Source organism: Mesoplodon densirostris, chromosome 9 (genome assembly GCF_025265405.1).
Source record: "Mesoplodon densirostris isolate mMesDen1 chromosome 9, mMesDen1 primary haplotype, whole genome shotgun sequence".
NCBI classification, from domain to species: Eukaryota; Metazoa; Chordata; class Mammalia; order Artiodactyla; family Ziphiidae; genus Mesoplodon; species Mesoplodon densirostris.
Genome location: NC_082669.1, coordinates 22,326,644 through 22,350,308, shown reverse-complemented (window position 1 = coordinate 22,350,308; position 23,665 = coordinate 22,326,644). Strand labels below are relative to the sequence as shown.

General features: G+C 36.3%; 1 protein-coding gene across 2 annotated transcripts in view; it reads right to left on the bottom strand.

Annotated features, from left to right (window-relative positions):
• The window catches only part of CDK13 (cyclin dependent kinase 13), a 112,282-nt gene that overhangs the window by 21,112 nt on the left and 67,505 nt on the right, over window positions 1-23,665 (bottom strand). For both annotated transcript variants that reach the window (XM_060107473.1, XM_060107474.1), the window contains exons 6-9: window positions 20,776-20,965; window positions 19,355-19,411; window positions 7,201-7,302; window positions 7,030-7,107 (exon numbers count right to left, since the gene is read on the bottom strand). In XM_060107473.1, coding sequence (XP_059963456.1) covers window positions 7,030-7,107; window positions 7,201-7,302; window positions 19,355-19,411; window positions 20,776-20,965 — 427 coding nt within the window. The remainder of the gene's footprint in view (window positions 1-7,029; window positions 7,108-7,200; window positions 7,303-19,354; window positions 19,412-20,775; window positions 20,966-23,665) is intronic.

Sequence of the window (23,665 nt, the reverse complement as noted above, 5' to 3'; positions counted from 1 at the left end):
AACTGCTCTTTTCACATGACAGTGTTGCTTTTGCATATCAACAACTCCAGATCTACCATTTCCTTTTTAGTAACTGTACAGTATGCCACTAACTGGATGGCTTGAGCTTTCTTTTTGTTTCCCATACAGTTCCCTAAGTGACTTAATATGTCCATAAAATAATCCAAACACACTCATGCCCCCCCGCAGGATCATGACTCTGCTGTTCACTCAGCTCTCTGCTCAGATGGTACCTATGGGAGAGATTTTCCCTGGCTCCATACACAGCGCTTCCTGCTATCCTTTTCTATCCCCTGCGCTCATCACCACCTGATGTATTTTATTAATCTGTTTGTTTTCTCTGTCTCCCCCAACAAGAAAGCAGAAACAGCTGTGTGCCAGTTACTAGGCACCCAACCTCCACTGCATCCTCAGTACTGGTAACTGGTACACAACCAGCAATCAATAAATACTATTCAATTAACTCCCTGATTTGAAATGTCTACTGTATTATATTCTAAGGTCCATATGAACTTTGTTTACTTCTGAATTTCCCATGTAGTTGTACTAATTCATCTGTGTATCTTGTGCCAGTACAAAATGGTTTTAGTTACTAAAATTTTGATTTAACATATGATATGCCAAATTGTCCTTATTTTTTAAGAATTGTCCTAGCTATTTTCAGGTTCATGCCTCCAGATAAACATTAAAATCAACTGTTGTTTTAAAAAAGTCTTTTGAAATTCTCAATAGGACTATAATGACTAATATACGATGAAGTGCCATCTTAAAAAAAAGAGGGGGGGCAGGCAGAACCCAGGGCACGCAGATCTAATAGTGCCTGGTTCAGGTTCTTCTCCCTAAGGATGGCGGCTTCCACAGCGTCCCGGGTTTTATCCCACTCATCTTGAGAAGGCTTCCGCGCATCCTGGAGGAGGGCACAGCCACAGCACTGGTTTTGCACTTTCAAGAGACACTGGGAGCCCTCACACTTCTCCTTGGACAACTGGCGAAAAAAGTGGCTCACACCGTCCAGAGTCACATTGCTGCTGCCGAAATAGAAGCCCAGAGAGAGCCGTGTGGCTGACAGGGTCTTGGTGCTCCGGCCGGGTGTCAGGCCTGTGCCTCTGAGGTGGGAGAGCCGAGTTCAGCACACTGGTCCACAAGAGACCTCCCAGCTCCACGTAATATCAAACGGCAAAAGCTCTCCCAGAGATCTCCATCTCAACGCTAAGACCCAGCTTCACTCAACGACCAGCAAGCTCCAGTGCTGGACACCCTATGCCAAACAACTAGCAAGATAGGAACACATCCCCACCCATTAGAAGAGAGGCTGCATAAAATCATAACAAGGTCACAGACACCCCAAAACACACCACCGGACGTGGTCCTGCCCACGAGAAAGACAAGATCCAGCCTCATCCACCAGAACACAGGCACTAGTCCCCTCCACCAGGAAGCCTACACAACCCACTGAACCAACCTTAGCCACTGGGGACAGACACCAAAAACAACAGGAACTACGAACCTGCAGGCTGTGAAAAGGAGACCCCCAAACACACTAAGTTAAGTCTAAGTCAATAAAACTAAAAGCTGGTTCTTTCAGAACATAAACAAAATTGATAAACCATTAGCCAGACTCATCAAGAAAAAAAGGGAGAAGACTCAAATCAACAGAATTAGAAATGAAAAAGGAGAAGTAACAACTGACACTGCCGAAATACAAAAGATCATGAGAGATTACTACAAGCAACTATATGCCAATGAAATGGACAACCTGGAAGAAATGGACAAATTCTTAGAAATGCACAACCTTCCGAGGATGAACCAGGAAGAAATAGAAAATAAGAACAGACCAATCACAAGCACTGAAATTGAAACTGTGATTTAAAATCTTCCAACAAACAAAAGCCCAGAACAGATGGCTTCACAGGTGAATTCTATCAAACATTTAAAGAAGAGCTAACACCTATCCTTCTCAAACGCTTCCAAAATATAGCAGAGGGAGGAACACTCCCAAACTCATTCTATGAGGCCACCAGCACCCTGATACCAAAACCAGACAAAGATGTCACAAAGAAAGAAAACTACAGGCCAATATCACTGATGAACACAGATGCAAAAATCCTCAACAAAATACTAGCAAACAGAATCCAACAACACATTAAAAGGATCATACACCATGATCAAATGGGGTTTATCCCAGAAATCCAAGGATTCTTCAATATATGCAAATCAATCAATGTAATACACTGTATTAACAAATTGAAGGATTAAAAACCATATGATCATCTCAATAGATGGAGAAAAAGCTTTCGACAAAATTCAACACCGATTTATGATAAAAACCCTCCAGAAAGCAGGCATAGAGGGAACTTTCCTCAACATAATAAAGGCCATATATGACAAACCCACAGCCAACATCATCCTCAATGGTGAAAAACTGAAAGCATTTCCACTAAGATCAGGAACAAGACAAGGTTGCCCACTCTCACCACTCTTATTCAACATAGTTTTGGAAGTTTTAGCCACAGCAATCAGAGAAGAAAAGGAAATAAAAGGAATCCAAATCAGAAAAGAAGTAAAGCTGTCACTGCTTGCAGATCACATGATACTATATATAGAGAATCCTAAAGATGCTACCAGAAAACTACTAGAGCTAATCAATGAATTTGGTAAAGTAGCAGGATACAAAATTAATGCACAGAAATCTCTGGCACTCCTGTACACTAATGATGAAAAATCTGAAAGTGAAATCAAGAAAACACTCCCATTTACCACTGAAACAAAAAGAATAAAATAACTAGGAATAAACCTACCTAAGGAGACAAAAGACCTGCATGCAGAAAACTGTAAGACACTGATGAAAGAAATTAAAGATGATATAAATAGATGGAGAGATACCATGTTCTTGGATTGGAAGAATCAACACTGTGAAAATGAGAATACTACCCAAAGCAATCTACAGATTCAATGCAATCCCTATCAAACTACCACTGGCATTTTTCACAGAACTAGAACAAAAAATTTCAAAATTTGTTTGGAAATACAAAAGACCCCGAATAGCCAGAGCAATCTTGAGAAAGAAAAACGGAGCTGGAGGAATCAGGCTCCCTGGCTTCAGACTATACTACAAAGCTACAGTAACCAAGACAGCATGGTACTGGCACAAAAGCAGAAATATACATCCACAGAACAGGACAGAAAGTCCAGAGATAAACCCATGCACATAAGGTCACCTTATTTTTGATAAAGGAGGCAAGAATATACAGTGGAGAAAAGACAGTCTCTTCAATAAGTGATGCTGGGAAAACTGGACAGCTACATGTAAAAGAATGAAATTAGAACACTCCCTAACACCATACACAAAAATAAACTCAAAATGGATTAAAGCCCTAAATGTAAGGCCAGACACTATCAAACTCGTAGAGGAAAACATAGGCAGAACACTCTATGACATACATCACAGCAAGATCCTTTTTGACCCACCTCCTAGAAAAAGGGAAATAAAAACAAAAATAAACAAACGGGACCTAATGAAACATAAAAAGCTTTTGCACAGCAAAGGAAACCATAAACAAGATGAAAAGACGACCCTCAGAATGGGAGAAAATATTTCCAAATGAAGCACCTGACGAAGGACTAATCTCCAAAATTTACAAGCAGCTCATGCAGCTCAATATCAAAAAAACAAACAACCCAATCCAAAAATGGGCAGAAGACCTAAATAGACATTTCTCCAAAGAAGATATACAGATTTCCAACAAACACATGAAAGAATGCTCAACATCACTAATCATTAGAGAAATGCAAATCAAAACTACAATGAGGTATCACCTCACACCAGTCAGAATGGCCATCATCAAAAAATCTATAAACAATGGATGCTGAAGAGGGTGTGGAGAAAAAGGAACCCTCTTGCACTGTTGGTGGGAATGTAAACTGATACAGCCACTATGGAGAACAGTATGGAGGTTCCTTAAAAAACTACAAATAGAACTACCATATGACCCAGCCATCCCACTGTTGGGCATATACCCTGAGAAAACCATAATTCAAAAAGAGTCATGTACCACAATGTTCATCGAAGCTCTATTTACAATAGCCAGGACATGGAAGCAACCTAAGTGTCCACTGACAGATGAATGGATAAAGAAGATGTGGCACATATATACAATGGAATATTACTCAGCCATAAAAAGAAACGAAATTGAGTTATTTGTAGTGAGGTGGATGGACACAGAGTCTGTCATACAGAGTGAAATAAGTCAGAAAGAGAAAAACAAATACCATATGGTAACACATATATATGGAATCTAAAGAAATAAAATGGTTATGAAGAACCGAGGGTCAGGACAGGAACAAAGATGCAGATGTAGAGAATGGACTGGAGGGCACGGGGAGGGGGAAGGGTATGCTGGGATGAAGTGAGAGAGTGGCATGGACTTATATATACTACCAAAATAGATAGCTAGTGGGAAGCAGCCGCATAGCACAGGGAGATCAGCTCGGCGCTTTGTGACCACCTAGAGGGGTGGGATAGGGAGGGTGGGAGGGAGACGCAAGAGGGAGGAGATATGGGGATATGCGTATATGCACAGCGGATTCACTTTGTTATAAAGCAGAAACTAACACACCATTGTAAAGCAATTATACTCCAATAAAGATGTTTAAAAAAAAAGGCTTCCTAGCCAAAAATGAGATATGCCTCTCCAACACTTATTCAAATCTTCTTTACAATTTTAGGTGAAACATTATAGTTTTCAATATTCCTGGAGTATATATGGTGGTGGTTTTGTTAAACATGCTCTCCACTCCCTATGTTTCTAACTGGTTATTACTGGTACATAGTCTTTAAAAGCTATTGCTTTAGAAATTTTTTATTCAAGGAATTTCAGGTGACTTCCTTGCACGCTGCATGTATGCAATGCTATCAGATACAAATTATGATAGTATATCTTTTATTGGGTTCACTTTTCTAACACTACTAGTTAACTAGTTAGTGCTTCTAAAACACTCTTAAAATGATACTGCTAGTCAATTTTTTCTCATTCTTGCCTTTACTTCTAGTATTTCACCACTAAATATTATTTAGTCCGTTTGTGATACATATTTTATTGTGTTAAAGAAATATGCCTCTACACTTAACTAGCAGTTTATAATTTCAGCAAATGCCTATTCAACACTATCAAGATAGACATATTATTTTATGTCTATTAAAATGATGAATTATAATAATGGAATTCCTAAAACTAAAACATTCTTGTATTCTTAAGATGACCCTACTTGACTCTGCAAGTTAATTTTTAATAAAACATTACATACTACTGGCTAATCACTCCTTTTAGAAATTTTGTATTAATATTCTGCAGAAATTTTTCATGCTGTCTTTGTTAATTCTTGGTGTTTGTGTCATACCAACTAAAAGTTCCAGGAAGTTTTATTTCCTACATAGTATAGAGAATTGGTTATAAGTTTAGATAGTAAGGTAAAACTATCTAGATTCAAATCTCAATTTTGCCACTTGCTAGTTGTATGACTCTGAGCAAATTCTTCACCTCTGTAAGGTTCAGTTTTCTTAACTATAAAAACAAGACACAACTTAACTGAAGTAATTCAGGTGAAATTCCTAAAACAATACTTGTATCATGTATAAACTAAATAAATACTAACATCATTAATAGAAACCCTTAGTATCCAATACAATTAGGAACAATAGTTGGCTAACTGAAAAAATGGGTTAGAGAAAATCATTACCAAAAAAAAAAAGGGCCTCCCTGGTGGCGCAGTGGTTGAGAGTCCGCCTGCCGATGCAGGGGATACGGGTTCGTGCCCCGGTCTGGGAGGATCCCATATGCCGTGGAGCGGCTGGGCCCGTGAGCCATGGCCGCTGGGCCTGCGCATCCGGAGCCTGTGCTCCACAACGGGAGAGGCCACAACAGTGAGAGGCCCGCATACCGCAAAAAAAAAAAAAAAAAAAAGAAAGAAAAAGAAAGATACACAGATACATGATTTAAACATTTTATTTTGACTAAAAATGTATAAATGTGCATTTATTTCCCAACTTTCTGACACAGGGCCATGGCCTTCTCTTTCATCAGAGGACTCACTGAATGGGATTCTACATTAGCCAACTCTGTTAAGTCTTTGCAAAGCACTGCATCTGTCTATAGTTAATTAAACAACATATGTACAATAATAAAATGTTTGTATACAAAATGGGAAACTACCTCTTGGTCGTCATACTCTTCAACTGGTGGAATAAATACGTAGCCTTACTATAGAGTGGTAATCTACTAGCTGCAAGTATTCAGCTTGCTATGTTATCAAGCTAGTATTATTTACAGATGGAATGTAGAGCATCAATTAGTCCAATACCTCTGCTGAAGGGAAGGTTCACAGTACATGGGTATGTATGTGCCTTATACCAATATCTTCCCTGAAAATTCTCATCCATATTTTGAAACACTCATGCAAATCTTACAAGTTGCAAATTAATATTATTATATATGGAAACCAAAGCTCTTTTATAAAAAAGAAATTTATTTAAAATATTAGATAAAGAGAGAGATGATTAACACGTAAGTCCTATGACCTAGGTCCTATAATAGGCTCCAAATAATGAAGACCTATGCTAGTGAGTACATAGATGTATTTTGGTGTGTCTGCATACACATATACATATAAACACATGTGCATATACATATGTAAAAGAGTATTTCTTTAAAATATCCCCAAACATTAATTCTTCCATACTGCCACACTCCGAAAAAAACAGAATCTACCATTCATTCTCTCCCCCCTCATATTCACTCCTCCTTCCCAGTCTTATCTTTAGGGACTCAAACACATTAATCTAATCACAAAATATCTAGGGACTTTAAGATCCTTAATTTTACTTGAACAATTATCAGAGTGCCTGCATTCTAGTTTCTCCTCCATTCAGCAATCATCAGCCTTCAACAGAAACATGATGTTCTCCTAGAAACACAAGCGTGAAAAAATTTTAATTTCCTACAGATATTACAAATATTAAAATCACAAGCTTACCTTATTAATTCTAGTTGTGCAAGCTCCTGATTTGCTTGAAATATAGGTTTTTTAGTGAAGAGTTCACCAAGGATACATCTAATGGGAAAAATATCCACCATTACCAAATGGTATGATTTTACTTCACTACCAAGTTTCAAGTAAATTAACCAGTCAATAAGCCTATCTTACCCACAGCTCCATACATCAATAGCTGGTGTGTATCTTTCTTCTCCCAGCAGCAGTTCAGGTGGACGGTACCATAAAGTGATGACCTTGTTGGTATATGGACGACTAAAAAACACAGAAAGCACTCTTTAGAGCTAGTATGTGTTAGAATAAGAGAAAATCTTCTAAGAAATATTATTTTGCCTAATCAAAGCAATCCTACAATCCTAACTAAAACTACTTTCATCTGCCTACAGACATGCTATGACACCTAATATATGATCATAAAATACATCTGAAAGCAATGTGATTACCTGAAAAATTCCCTTAATATATAAAAATTAAAAGTTGTTGGCTCCTTTTAACTGTAATACGGTCAAAGAAAGATCTTTATATCAACTGTTGGCATTGATGATTTTGACCAAATCTGGCAAATCACTAATGTATGGCAAGATACAGTTCAAACTGTAACCACCACCTAACAAAAGTTTTCAACTGGGCATATCTTTCCTTGGCAATATTTCATTGATTTTAACCCACTTTGGTATGTGACTAGAAAGTACAGAAATGTAGACTGTAGTAGTTCGGGTCTACTCTGCCAGGAACCACTAATGATAGGGAAGATACTTTATCAGATGATTCCTTTGTCACCTTCTGACAATGAGGACATACATATATATACTACTACCACTTTGTCATAGAAGATATTATCTAGTAAGCTGTATAAGTGTTTTCACTCCTCCGAGAATGATCCTGTTGTAGCTGACTCACATGAGTAAAGACGGTCTAAGAAGTTAGAGGTAGTTCTTCGACTGTTCTGTGTGATCACGTATGTCTTTAGGTCAATTCTAAACTTCTCTTCCTTTCCAAATATCCTCCAAATCACAAGGATGCAAAGGCTATATCACAGGAAATTTCCCAGAATGGCTGTATTCCAAGCCCAGTTACCTGAGGTTGGCTTGGACTCGGACCAGTTTGGGGAAGGAAAAAAAGGAGCATATAATTTATAAAGCAATTCCCTCTTGCCAACTGTAGGTCTGAAGTTCCAGGCAGCCTAAGAACTGAGTAGCCTGCTCCCACACTGCCAAATTTCTCCAAATAATTTAAACACTTAGACTGTAAGCCATCGAGGACACCACAGCATTACCACAGATAGGACTATAGTAACAGTGTGCCAAAGTCAGGAAAAAAGGATACTTGACTTTGGTATAAATTGTGAAAAGAGAAGATAGTCTAAGAAGTATGTTTTCGATAGCCAACTAGGATTAGATTTTTCTAACATTATTAAATTACTTTCCTTAGTGATTTTTGCTTGTTTTCACTAGCATCACTTATCTTCACATAACGAGGAAATGTTTTAAACTCTAGCTATTCTAATTAAGCTGGATTTAATCATTTAAAAATACGTTCACCTCTTTATGTCTTAACACCTTTTAAATTTGAAATTCCTTCCCATTTTTCTCATTCAAGCCTATACCTCCTTTAAAACATGGTGAAAGACCCATCTCCATAAAGTCTAATCTTTTATTAACAACAGATTTATTTTTATTTAATTAATTTATTTATTTATTTATTTTTGCGGTATGCGGGCCTCTCACTGTTGTGGCCTCTCCCGTTGCGGAGCACAGGCTCCGGACGCGCAGGCTCAGCGGCCATGGCTCACGGGCCCAGCCGCTCCGCGGCATGTGGGATCCTCCCAGATCGGGGCACGAACCCGTGTCCCCTGCATCAGCAGGCGGACTCTCAACCACTGCGCCACCAGGGAAGCCCTTCAGATTTATTTTTAAAGAAAGATTTGTTTTCATATTCTTAAATTTACACCATACTTACCACTGTAATGAACTATTTTGTTTTCTCTATGTTCCCAAAAAATCAAAAGACCTCAGAGACCATTCTTTATTATGAAAAAAATAGTACCCCCACACTAAGCCCAGAACAATGTTGGGCATAGGTCAGACCTTTTACTGTATATGGCCCTGCAACTTTAGGCGACATACATGAATTAGCTGGGTTGGGGAACAAAGTCTGGGAAAATTATGATAAGTAGTTTTCTAAAACATTTCAAAGGTCTATGAGTATGTGAAACCTATGGTCTTGCTACTAAGGTATAACTAGGTATCTACAGTCTCAAGAAAAATGTTTAAATTAATACAAATCTGTCAGTAAATAGTTAATTTTTTATCTTTTTATGTTTAGAAATGTTTTTAAATATATTTTTAAAAAATAAAAGTCTGCTGTATTATGTGGAGAAATTACACAAATTAAGATTAGTAAATTTTATATTTAAATAAAAGATTATTTTATATGTGTGTTAAAAAGAAACAACAGGGCTTCCCTGGTGGCGCAGTGGTTGGGAGTCCGCCTGCCGATGCAGGGGATACGGGTTCGTGCCCCGGTCTGGGAGGGTCCCACATGCCGTGGAGCGGCCAGGCCCGTGAGCCGTGGCTGCTGAGCCTGCGCGTCCGGAGCCTGTGCTCCGCTGCGGGAGGGGCCACAGCAGTGAGAGGCCCGCGTACCGCAAAAAAAAAAGAAACAACAGATCCAAAATGGAGTTACTTGTGTAACTCCCACACCAGCAAACCAAGACTTACTACCTAACCTAACTGCAGATTCAGACCCTCCCAGGACAGGCATCTTAACCAATCGGTGTGGAATTTCCTGGTCAGCGCTATCGAGGTCACCTGCCACACACAGACCCCTCCCATCCCTTAAAGGAAAGTGACCTTGCCAATCTGCTTTCTGCTAGTATAACTTTCTTGTCCCTGCCCCCTTCTGCCTTTAAAAACCTTCCATTTTGTATAGCTCCTCAGAGCTCCCTTCTACTTACTAGGTGGGATGTGGCCTGATTCAGGAAGTGTTTAGTAAAACCAATTAGATCTTCGAATTTACTCAGTTGAATTTTGGTTTTTAACCATATTATATATCAAGTTCTATGCAACATTTAGAACACAGTCATCTTTAGCAGTTAAAATTAGACTAGTTCACTTTTTCATTAACTTTCATCAAATTCAGAAGTGAAAATATTTAGTACATTTTCAAAAATGATTAAACATAGAACTAAATGAACTATACTTCTAAGTGTACAGCAAAAGTACTTAATATATACCAATTAATAGCTTTTCCAAATATATCCAAATGCTCAGTTTCTGTCAGAAGAAAAATAAGAACTACGTAAAGACTGGAAACATTCAACAGTAAAATTTGACATAGAAAGCTCAATTTTAAAACACTAATATAATCTCTAACTTGTGGAAATTCTTTCATTTATGAAGTAAATAAATATTCAAACTGATATATATTTTTTGTAAAACAAACTACCATCCCAACATTTCTCTTTACAATCAATGAAATATCAACAGAATAGAGATCAAAGATTATCTGCTCAGTAATAGATTCCAACACTTTGCCCTTCAGCGAGGTGTGACGTGATAATGGTCTTCCCTACCCTACACACCACAAGGAGCACTGCCTTAAAGGTATATCCCCAGGCTGGCAGGCAGCTCAGCCTCCTGTCTGGTCTGAATAGGTAAAAGGCAAACAGATGATCGGAGCAAGATTTTAGGCCCTTGAAGTATTTGGAGATTCTGGATAATCCAAATTAAAATTCACAAACCACAGTTGATAACTCTGTTAAAGACCATTCTAAAAAATGAAAAAAACACCATATAATAGGAAATACCTAAATTAGCTTTAAAATGCTTCACTTTTCCAACAATACATAAAGTCTACACTTATTTTAGAGCATAACTTATATTTTTGAGAAAAACATGGAAAGAGTTCAGCTAACTAAATTCATAGTATGCCCAAATGCCATGTCTCCTTCAGAATCCACTACGTAAACACCTACCAAAACTAGAAAAGAAACTTGGGACCTATTTTTAATACCAACCCAACTTCTAAGGCCAAAAACCCAGGAGTCATCCTTGTTTCCTTTCTCCTTCAAATCTCACATCTAATCTATCAACAACTTCTGTCAACTCTACATCCAAATAGGTCCTAAATGCAACCATTTCCCACGATTTCAAGGAAATCTGAGCCACTACCAACCTTTAGTCGGAGCCACTATTATCTTCTTTCTGGTACTACTGCAACAGTCTCTTAGTTAGTTTCCTGGCCTCGATCTCTAGCTTTCCTCCCCCACTTTTAAGCATAAAACCAAGTCATATCAGTTAGTTGCTTAAACTGTCCAATGATCTCCCACTGCCACTAAATAAAATTTAGACTTTACCTCAGGTGATAAGACTATACCCTGGAGTATCTCACTTCCTATTTTTACACTGGGCAACATCTTGGCCCCCTTAAACTTTCCAAGTCTGTTTCCAGGCCTTGCAGTTGCTGAGTTCCTTCTACTTGGAATGTTATCTGCCTAGGTCTTCATTAAGTTATCCTCTTCTCATCACTCAGGTCTTAGCTCACTTTTACTTCTCAAAGAATTCTATCCTAACTGCCTTAGCCAAAATTAGCCAAGCAGCTACCCCCAAGCTCATAGTGTCCTTACAGAAACTATTTTATTTGCTTTGTAGCACTTGGCACTTTAAATTCTTTCCGCTATCCAACAGGTTCGTTGTCTACCTTCTTTCATGACTATGTAATGAGACCAGGGATTGATCTGTCTTTCATATCTCTACTACGCAGCCAATAGGTATTACCTAGGTCAGTGTCTGGCATACAGTAAGTACTTATCAATATTTTTTAATCAACTGATTTATGCCATAACTACATAACAATAAACACAGTCTTTTCCCTCATGCCCTTTCCCCATTCCCTTCTAATTTTACCCTACTTTCCTCCTTTCGATTTTTTCTCAGAAAAATGACTTAAATTTCTGTACCATAACATTGCTACAGAAAAACATAAGTAATTTTTTTCCAACTGATGTTACCTTAGGATCACTTGCGTATTCTTATTACACATGCAAATTTAGAGGTCTTATAAGTACCTGTATTTTAACATATCCAAAAGGAAATTTATATCTTCTGCCATAAACCTGCTTCCCGTTTCCTGTCTCAGCAAACAGCATCACAGTTTATGGCAGAGGTTGCTAAGCTGTCTTCTAAAATCTGTTCTTCCTTTCTTCAATGGGAGCTGCCCACCTACACTACATTTCCCACCCTCACTGCAGTTAGGTGTGGCCACATGACCAAGTTCTCGCCAATGGAACGTGAACACAAGTGCCATTTCTTGGCCTGGCTCATAACACCCCTCCCTCCTCTTTTCTAGCTTCTAGCTGACAGACATGGTGATAGACTTGGAAAGCATGTGAAGAAAGGCAGCAAATCTTCCAATCTGGATCCTTAAACGACTGTATGAAGCAGAGTCACCATTTGATCAAACAATATGGTGAAATATTATCAATTGTGCAGCAAGGTAAAGTAACAACTGCTCCAGATTACTGAGTGAGAAATATAAACTTCTTATTCTTTAAGCCACTGAATTTTGAGGTTCTCTTTGTTTTAAGTTTAGCTTCTCCTAATTAATGAACCATTTATACAATTCCTTAAGCAAAAATCTTACTGTAGGGGTAAAGGCAGGATGTGTCTACCAACACAGTAGTCAACCATCAAGTTCTAACTATTCTATATCTTATGATATAATTCATCTCCATCTTTCCAACACCTATGCCTAGTTAAAGCCATAATTATCCTACCTAGGTTTTGTTTTGTTTTTTTTAAAATAATCACTACTTTTTTTTTTGATGTGGACCATTTTTAAAGTCTTTATTGAATTTGTTACAAAATTGCTTCTCTTTGATGTTTTGGTTTTTTGGCCACAAGGCATGTGGGATCTTAGCTCCCCAACCAAGGATCAAACCCGCACCCCCTGTAATAGAAGGCGAAGTCTTAACCGCTGGACAGCCAGGGAAGTAAGTCCCCCATATCCTACCTAGGTTTATTGCAACCCCTTTCTAACTGATTGCCCTTGCTTGCAGACTTACAAGGTCAATCTACTTTCCAAAGTGCAGTCAAAGTGATAGTATAAAATAAAATGCCAATGTTTACACCTTCAATACACACTGCTGCCTCTGGGAGAATATCCACACAAGACCTACAAAATTATTACTTGGCTCTTGCTCTGCCCACACTGAACTATCAGTTCCCTGAGAAGGCTGAGCAAATGCTCATTTTCTAGAGCTAGGAGATAGAGCCAGGGAGAGAACAGAGCTGGCAAAAAAACTTTCAAGAAGATAGTGGTGCAGTAATTATGTTTTAAATGTTTTAAATTTTTTTTTTTTTGCGGTACGCGGGCCTCTCACTGTTGTGGCCTCTCCCGTTGCGGAGCACAGGCTCCGGAACGCACAGGCTCAGCGGCCATGGCTCACGGGCCCAGCCGCTCCGTGGCATGTGGGATCTTCCCGGACCGGGACACGAACCTGTGTCCCCATCGGCAGGCGGACTCTCAACCACTGTGCCACCAGGGAAGCCCTAAATAAGCTTTTTAATGTACTTTTCAAAGTTAACACTGACAAAAGACAATGAAAATGATGGTTTTATTAAACTCAAGGGAAAATTCATGATAATTTACTCAAAATTTTTACAAAATAGGTGCCATACCTAACTTTTTACCTTAGTGCTTAATGAGGAAAAAGCAAACACTGAGAAAGTATGCAGACAGAAGGACTTTAATCATAAAAGAATATTCCAAGGTGGGTGGAGTTAGCAGAGAATAAAGCCAATCTCAAATCACCCAATTCAATATTCGTTTATAGTATTATGAAGAAAATATTCCACGGTATGATTAGGTTGTTGTGTTTACCAATGTAAAGACAGAAGTATAAGACACTGAAGCTGTTTTGAAACTAGGACATTTAAATCCCAAGAAAACTAAAGTACCGATGTAATAATGAAAATAGATCATCCAAAGTTAGACAGATAAATAAAATCCAGAATCCTCAAAATTGAACATTTAGGACTTGGGCTACTAGGTTTGGCTACCCACTGTCAACATCCTAAAGACGGTCTTGTTTACATCCGAAGAGAAAACACAAACTGATGTGACATCACACATGCGATGTTTTTTTTTTTCTTTCATAGACTAAAAAAAAAATTACATTATTGAGATATCTACCCAGTCTTTTCACAAAAAACAAATTCATCCCTACTGAAAAAGAAACAGGATGGAAAAGCATATAGTGAGGTTCTTAGGTGTTACAGAATAAATTAATACTTTAAAAAGAAAACCCTAAGAATAGAAAAATGACCACTCCAATTTATTCCCACAATTAAAGTTAAATCCCAAGCAATAATTCCATAACCTAGCAAAACACACACACATAAAATCCCTCTGACATTAAATTAGAAAAAGAAAACAGTAACTCCAACAAGCTGTTCCTCTTGGATGGCTAGAAACTACCTTTGTAAAAATCCAGAAATAATGGTCTCGACATTAAATATTCTGAATTTCAACTTCTCCTGAATATCTTTGTCTGTAAATAAGTCTCATTAAGTTTTTGAAAAGAAAGCAGACACTATTTCTTTGTCTACTAGGGAAGTGGCACCACCACCAGCAATACTTCTTTTATTTTTCAAACCTTCTACTTTAATGTGGTTAACAAGATATTAAAGTGTAAAGTCATCATAAAACTTTCATGAAATCTCAGGTAACGTTAAATATTTGATGCTATCAAAATATTTCGCATTTATAGACTTTATTAGATACATGAGGAGCTTTAAGGGAGATTCAGAAATGGAAATATCACACAACTTTCTAGAAGACTAAATGAGCATACTTCATTTGGCAAAAATAAAATATAATATTTGAAGGGCCAACAATTAATATTAATATAATTAATATAACATTTGAAGGATCAGACTTAAACGAGCAGTTACTATGAATGTGTTTTATGCTTTAAGGCATATAAAACACAAAAGTTTAAAATAATGATCCCTGTCTTTAAAATAACTACAATCCTAGATGTAGTGAAAAGACAAGAACAAAAGTAAAAAGACCAGCACCAAGGAGGCAATTTTAATTCTGAATATAATTTCATCTAGTCCCTGGACAAGCAGCAAGAGGTAATTCTTCCATTCACACCCTACATAGGTTTGGGAAAATTTAGTTTTGGTTTTAATGGCAATTTTATGAAAAGCCACTAGATGGCGATATTGCCTTCAAAAATGTTTAAAAAGCTATTTTGTTCACTGTAACTCAGAACCACGAAAGAAATGCTTTCCAATACACTATAAATATCTTAGAGATTTGAAATCCTTCATCTTAAAGTTGAGAATAATGACATACAGAGATATTAAGTGACTTGTCCAATATTTCACAACTGGTAAAATGAAAATGCCAGGACTAGAGCCAAAGTTTCCTGATTTAGGCCTTAGGGTTTTGAGTTCCTTCCATCAAAAAAGTAAATGTGTTAAGTTAGTTTCTTCTCTAGAAAGTGAAATTAATTTCAACTTACATGTAAAGTGCATATTTTTTCATATGAGACGGTCACATAAAGAGAAAAAGATACTCCATTACTTGGAAAAGCATTGTAGCTAAGACTTTGGTAAAATAAAAACTCAGAAGAGGATTTATCATTGTGGCTAAAAGTCTTGGGGAAAGATGGACTTAAAACAGCTACTAGGGCTTCCCTGGTGGCGCAGTGGTTGAGAGTCCGCCTGCCGATGCAGGGGACACGGGTTCGTGCCCCGGTCTGGGAAGATCCCACATGCCGCTGAGCGGCTAGGCCCGTGAGCCATGGCCGCTGAGCCTGCATGTCCGGAGCCTGTGCTCCGCAACGGGAGAGGCCACAACAGTGAGAGGCCCGCGTACCGCAAAAAAAAAAAAAAAAAAAAAAAAAAACAGCTACTAAAAAACTGAACAGATATGAAGAAATGAGGCAAAAACCTCTGTTCTCAAGTTCTATATTTCCCAAGGCCAAATAGAGCAAAGCATGAATACTGATGTTCAAAACAAGAAAATAATTCTTCAAGTTTAAAGGAGTCATTTTCCCCCCTAATTTTAGCCCAGTGGTTCTCCTTTCCTCTATTGTAGCACACATGACAGAGGAGATCCATACTGGTCACCCACAACCCCATGCTCAATTCCTACATACCAGCTGTAGTTCCATCAAGTTTTCCTCATATTCAAAAAAGATATACCGGGACTTCCCTGGTGGTGCAGTGGTGAAGAATCCACCTGCCAATGCAGGTGACACGGGTTCGATCCCTGGCGTGGGAAGATTCCACATGCCGTGGAGCCACTAAGCCCGTGCACCACAGCTACTGAGTCTGCGCTCTAGGGCCCGTGAGTCACAATTACTGAGCCCATGTGCCACAACTACTGAAGCCCGTGCACCTAGAGCCTGTGCTCTGCAACAAGAGAAGCCACCGCAATGAGAAGCCCGCGCACTGCAATCAAGAGCAGCCCCCGCTCACTGCAACTAGAGAAAGCCCGGGCGCAGCAACAAAGACCCAACGTAGCCAAAAATAAAAATTAATTATTAAAAAAAAAAGATATACCAAATCAAATAAGTGAGATGTAATTGATGCTATTACAGTGATAAGCTGAAATCTGCTCTATTTTGAAAAAAACAAGAAACCCTACAATAATTTCTTGAACACTTCATTCTACCTGTAATAGCTAATTACTTAGAAAATACTTCAAAAAATATTTGGGGGCTTCCCTGGTGGCGCAGTGGTTGAGAGTCCGCCTGCCGATGCAGGGGACATGGGTTCGTGCCCTGGTCTGGGAAGATCCCACATGCCGCGGAGCGGCTGGGCCCGTGAGCCATGGCTGCGGAGCCTGCGCGTCCGGAGCCTGTGCTCCGCAATGGGAGAGGCCACAACAGTGAGAGGCCTGCGTATCGCAAAAAAAAAAAAATATTTGGATGGGGGTATTATGGTTTCTTTCTGCTTATAATAACAAGGAAATATGGATGGAAATCATTTGCTGTATGTTTATTTCAAGAAATATCTAGAAAACTTAGGATAATACAGTGAATCTGCTAAAGGCAGTGAATTTCAGTATGTTATTAAAATTTACTAGAACAGTATGTGTATTTTAAAGTCATTCCATTAAATTAAGCCTACTTCTCTAACTGATTTTAAAGAAACTGGAATTATTCGAATCTGAAAAAGAGTAGTTTTAAAGACGTACATAACCCTGAAGGAAAGGATATTTGCTTATAAAACAAAATGATACACCAAGTTTTTAACTTACAAATTTGATTAAGCAGAAAATTTCAGTATACATTACCTGAAGATGCAAAGTTATGGGATTTTAAATTTCCTACTTCCTTAAGTTCAAAATTCTTATATCAATTCAGCAAGGCAATGGGGACCAAGGTTCAGTGAACACGCCACACCCCTGACACTCCATTGAAACCCAACATTCCATTTTAAAAGAGAAAAAAAAAATCAATGGGAAAATGGATTTTGACATATAAAATCTGGCTCTACAGTCAGTTCTTCTGGAACATATCTATTCCAATGTGAACAAATATCTGCATAAAAAGAATCTATGAGATGGAAAATGGTAATTTAGCTGTTCTCCATCTCCACTGAAACCTAACATGAAAACAAGAAGAAAGGGATTTATAGTCAAAGTATGATAGACATATACTTCTATTAAGAAAGGATAACCAAACTACAGTGAAATCTCAGTTAACCAGCTAAGCAGGTAGAATCCTTAATTAAGAAGAATTGCCCCCTAAAGAATAGTCATTGAAATTTAGTCATTCAAAAAGTATACTTCAAGTGAAGTTTTGGGTTAAGTATACTTAAGGACCAATTTATTTTTTTCCTTGAAATTCTATCGAAAGGCAGTATTATACACAATGGAAAGAATAAATAATTGGGAGTTGGAAACTTTGAGCTATATACTCTTGATGATACTAACAAATATTTTTGGATCTTTCAAGTCACTCAACCCTTTCTAGGTCTCTGTTTTCTCAAACGCAAAATGAGGGTTAGAGCTGTTAAGCTCTAGAACAACTTCAAACAAACAAACAAGCAAAAACATACAACCTTTTCTTAAAATAAAATATTAATTAGAAGTGTAGTAAGTTAAATAAAGGCCGAAAAACTCTGGCTAAAGTAGGTATAGGGGACTGGAGCCCTGTCCATAACAAGCTGTCCATACCACAGTCTGAGTTTAACAGAACTCTAATGTATCCAAAACATACCATTTAAAAACCTCTAAACACTAAAAATAATTTTCAGAATTATGTCACAGGCGCTGCAAGATTAAAAAACAAACAAATTTTTCACTCTTAAAAAAAAATTCAAAAAGGGGATTCTTTTTCAACTAACCAGAAACTGGCAAAGATTCAGTGAACATAAATAACTATTGCTAAGAATTCCAATTAACTGATATTTTATTATATCCAATTATGATTATACTAAGTAAATTATAGAACTGTCATAAGGAATTTATACATATATGTATATATATTATATATAAAGAAATAATGCTGCCTGACAAGAAAGGAATGGGCTAATAAACTGGAGATATTAAACCCAGTTAATTTCATAGTTTATATAAAATTCCCTACTTCACAAAAATACTTTATTTTGAAATTCTGTATTATTCTTCTAAGAATAATCCTAATAAGACAAATCAATTTCACTACCATCAGGCACAAAATGAGCCAAGTGGGATACGAATCCCTAACTTTAGCCACAGAAGTTCCACATAAAGAAGTTATACACTGAACTTCCTCACAATAGTTTGTTTAAATAAAAGGTTCTAGGGAGTTTAAAACAAACACACATCTATACATAGATATAACTACAGTTAAAAAAAAATTTTTAAGTAAGTCCAAAATAATAATTAAAACAAAATATACAAGTTTAAACATGTAACATAAAAAGCATTTACTAAGGTTTTTCATTAAACACAAAAATTACAAACATCTTAATGTCTGGACATGCATTAGAAATTTAAGCATGAATTTTATTTAAAAATTCCTAAGTTCATTTAAGAAACATTTTAAATGGCACATTTTAAAAGAAATTATATTTACCTCTAAGTATGAAAAAATCTATTATTTTTACATTGATTTAATGTATAAAATTTTGTAATTAAAATAGTCAACCCAACATGGTATAAAACTTCATTATTTTATGTATTTAACCATGAAAAGAAAATTTCCCTTTTGTTAAAAAATAAACTATCAATATGGTATTCTTAATATAGCTTCTAAAACTGGTCACTAATGTCTATAATATTCATTTGAAAATATTCTTACCTTTCTTCTGAGCTATACAACCGAGCAAGTCCAAAATCTGCAAGTTTTATCTGCCCTCTGGTGGAAGGAAGATAAAATGAACAAAAAATATTAGTCTACTCTGAATTGATCTTACATATTCATGTTCTATTCCTAGAACTAACCAAAAATTCACTGATATAACTGAAACTTCGATTATACTGCAGTACCCAAGGTTCTACAGGAAAAGGCAAATAGATAAACTCACAACAATATAAGGCAAAAATTAGTACTTTTCTTTGGATAATTTCAGCTACTATTACACTATACTGTTGTTATATTATTATGATATATATATACTATATTATTATATATAGTAATAATAGTACTAATATAACAGTTTCTCAGTACTATTCAGTTCCTATTTAGAAAAGTACACTTCAATGAAAATAAAACAAAATGAGGTAATTCATACTACTTTAGTAATAAGACAAATTATTTGTTCAATTCCAGACAATAATGCGCAAGAAATGAATCACATCATTTTAAATTTATGTTTAACTTTCCAGTTCTTAGAGTGACATGGTGCTCTACAGAACACCTTCTACTAACTAAAATCAGGACCAGGCATGCCTCACTTAAACCAACAAATAGTACCAATTACAAGAGAATTATCAGAGTTCAGGTTATGCTGTCAGTGAAATATTTAACATAAGCTTAGAATATGTATGTATGTATGTACGTGCATATACACTTCAAAAAAAGTTCACTTTAAAACTGTGATGACTGTTTTTTAAAAAAATTCCAAATTAAAAAAGATGCTAAAACCTATTCTTAACCTAAAACTGAAATCACATCATTAATTATTAGAAGAACCATTCACATTATTTGGAAAACTATCAAATGAGAGGGTCAACTAAGTATTTTGGTTGGGGGGGGGTGCCTATAATCTTTATTACTTCCCTCCCTCCCTGCCCCCCCATGGAGGTATGACAGCTGTTACTGAGCAACAACAAGAGAAAAGGAGTGGTTAAGTAGTTTGCCCAAGGTCACTTAAACTAATATATGGTTTATGTATACTAGTATATTGATTCAAACTATTATGTGGATTCAAATTCAGGTCTTTATGACTCGAAAACCCCTATTTATATAAGGTCAAAGGGACTGTAAAGTTCTTTAGAGGTTTGATCCAATTAATCCTATTAAATTGCTTGGATTGAGGGGATGGATGGAACTTCAACAAGTCAACTAAGTATTATTTTACATACATTACAAACTATTATTGGAAGTTAGTTAACTAAAGTATGTTTAACACAACTTCAGACGTAGCCCAAGCTGTAATATTGATTTTGTTAAAATAGTCTGAGCAATAAAAACCTAAATTTTAAATCTTTTTAACAGAATCAAGGTATACATTATAAAAGACTAATTTTAAATATATATATATCAAACTCATATCATACCTATTATTTAGAAGAATATTTGAACACTTAATATCTCGATGCAAAAAGTTCTTCTTATGACAATAATCCAGACCTTCCATGAGCTGTCTCATAAATGACTTTATGTGATTTTCATTAAAATGAACCAAGCCTGATTCCAGTAGTCCCATCAGATCATGGTCCATATATTCAAACACCAGATAAAATGCACCTAAGGACAACAATTAATACATTAAAGATTTTGTTCTTGCAACTTTTCTATAGGTTCAGAGTTTTTAAAAAATAAAATGCTGGGGAGAAAATTAATCCTTGAAAAGAACTGCTACTTCTGTCATTTAATAATGTTCATCCCCTTCTCTCTGAATTTAATATCATCCCAAGGAACTATCTAGCCAGTTTTCTTCTCCCAAAGAAAACTGCTATGATATAAAATCAACACTGCTAATTTCCACACTGCATAGTTTCTGGGTATGATTGATGTAAAATAAATTCTTAGCTGTTTTACATATTGAACAAATTGTCTCTCAGCAGAAGCTGAATAAAATCAGTATAGTTCATCAAAGAAAATTTAAAGATGTTATAAGAATTACCTTTAATAAAAAAAAAAAGAGTCTGGGCCCAGTCGGGCTTTAGATGACTTCTATTAAGTTTTCAATAAACATATAATTTAATTCTTTTATACAGCTCCAGAACATTTGAAAGCATACAAATTACAACTTTATTTTATAATACCGGCTTATTAATCCTGCTACTAAAACCTAAAATAGCACATAGCACATACACAACATACATACAATAGATTCAAAATTCCTAAATGAAACTTGCACAAATTGAATATCTACAAATATCTCAATCAGGCAGCTTAATTTATTAATTCAAGAATGGAAAAGCTAATAAAATTCAATATATCTATCTTTCAAAGTAAAAAAGTTATCAATATGCCAAAAAAAGGCATCTGAAGAAAGTTCATGATCAGTTCGTGATTAAAAACAGAGCAAAAGGAATTCCCTGGCGGTCCAGTGGTTAGGACACAGCGCTTTCACAGCGGGGCCCAGGTTTGATCCCTGGTCCAGGGGATCCTGCAAGCTGTGTGGCACGGCCAAAAAAAAAAAAAAAAAAAAAAAACAGAACAGAGCAAAGATTTCACAGAAAACTTGGAATAGAAAGATTCTTTCCTAAAAGTTTATAATGGTACCTCTCTGAAACCAACAACTATTGTCATATTTAATAGTAAAATGCCAGATGCTGTACACAAGACAAGAATGTTCATTATTACTAACTATTCTAGAAGTTAGTAAGTAAAATTAAAAACAAAGTATAAATACTGAAAGTGACAAAAACTTGATTATTGGTAGATGAGATGACGATTCTAAAAGATCCAAAAGAAAAAAAAAAGTAGCTGTGTTAGAAAAAAATCATACACAAAAAAGAAAAGACTTTATATAAGCCAGCAACAATTAGAAATTAAAATTAGAAACAATTAGAAAGTAAAATTTAAATGACTCTGCAATAGAAAAAGAAATACTAAAAATAACTAGGAATAAACTTAAACAATTATACAAATTTATTAAGGATTCACCAAATTGTAAAATTCTGTATTTTAATGCAATTTCAGTAAAAGGACCAATGATTTGTTATTTCTTTTGCTGAAAGAACACTTAACTTGAGAAACTAATTCTAAAGTTCACCTTGAAGAAAACAAAACCAGAGTATCAACCAAAACGTTTCTGAAAATAAACATTTGCCCTACCAGAAATTAATATGACCTACTGTACTATTGGGACAGACAGAAAAATGCATATAATATATACCAGAAAAAAAAATCCCAAATACTTATCTACTAACTATGGAAACAGCCATTTTAAATCAGTGAAGGAAAAAAAGAGGCAGAATAGTACTGGGACAAACGTGTAACCCCAAAGGCAGATTGGGAATTATACCAAAAACAAACCTATTAAAAAACTGACAAATTTCACTAAATAAAAATTTAGAAACACATATGTAAGAAATAAATATGAAATAGAGGTAAAAGGCAAATAAATGACAAGCTGAAGAAACCTATTTGCAACATAACAGATTAATTTTCTTAACATAAAACAAAGTCTTGGGGCTTCCCTGGTGGTGCAGTGGTTGAGAGTCTGCCTGCCAATGCAGGGGACACAGGTTCGAGCCCCGGTCCGGGAGGATCCCACATGCCGCGGAGCGGCTGGGCCCGTGGGCCATGGCCGCTGAGCCTGCGCATCCGGAGCCTGTGCTCCACAGTGGGAGAGGCCACAACAGTGAGAGGCCCGTGTACCGCAAAAACAAAAACAAAAACAAAAAACAAAGTCTTACAAATCAGTACCAAAAGGGACCAGTACTACAAGAGAAAATGAAAAACCAAAATAACTGTCAATATACGAAAAATGCCTATGTACTTAATCTCACTATTAATCAAAATATACAAATCAAACAATATACCACTTTAAACTAAAGGGAAAATATTTCAAAAGAAAAACTACACGGTATTAACAAAGGTGTGAGATAAATAGACACTATTATATAGTGCCAGTAGTAAACTGGTGTATTTATAAAATATAATTTGGCAACATGCACCCAAAGCTTTAACAATCATGTACCCCTTTTACGTAGCAAGGGCTTTTATAGATATTTAGCACAAGGAGATAAAAGATAGAAAAGATTTATCTATAGGCATGTTCACTAAAACCAATATAATAATAAAATACCTAAAAACATTAAGCAAAAAACCCAAACCAAATAAACAAACAAATGGGTTATTATGGTTCACCTATACCACACCATGCACTTTGAAAAACACTGTAGAGGTACGATATTGATATGGAAATATATTGATGATATTGAGTTTAATGTAGATTAACAAAGATTGTGTATTTGATCCATCTATCTCACT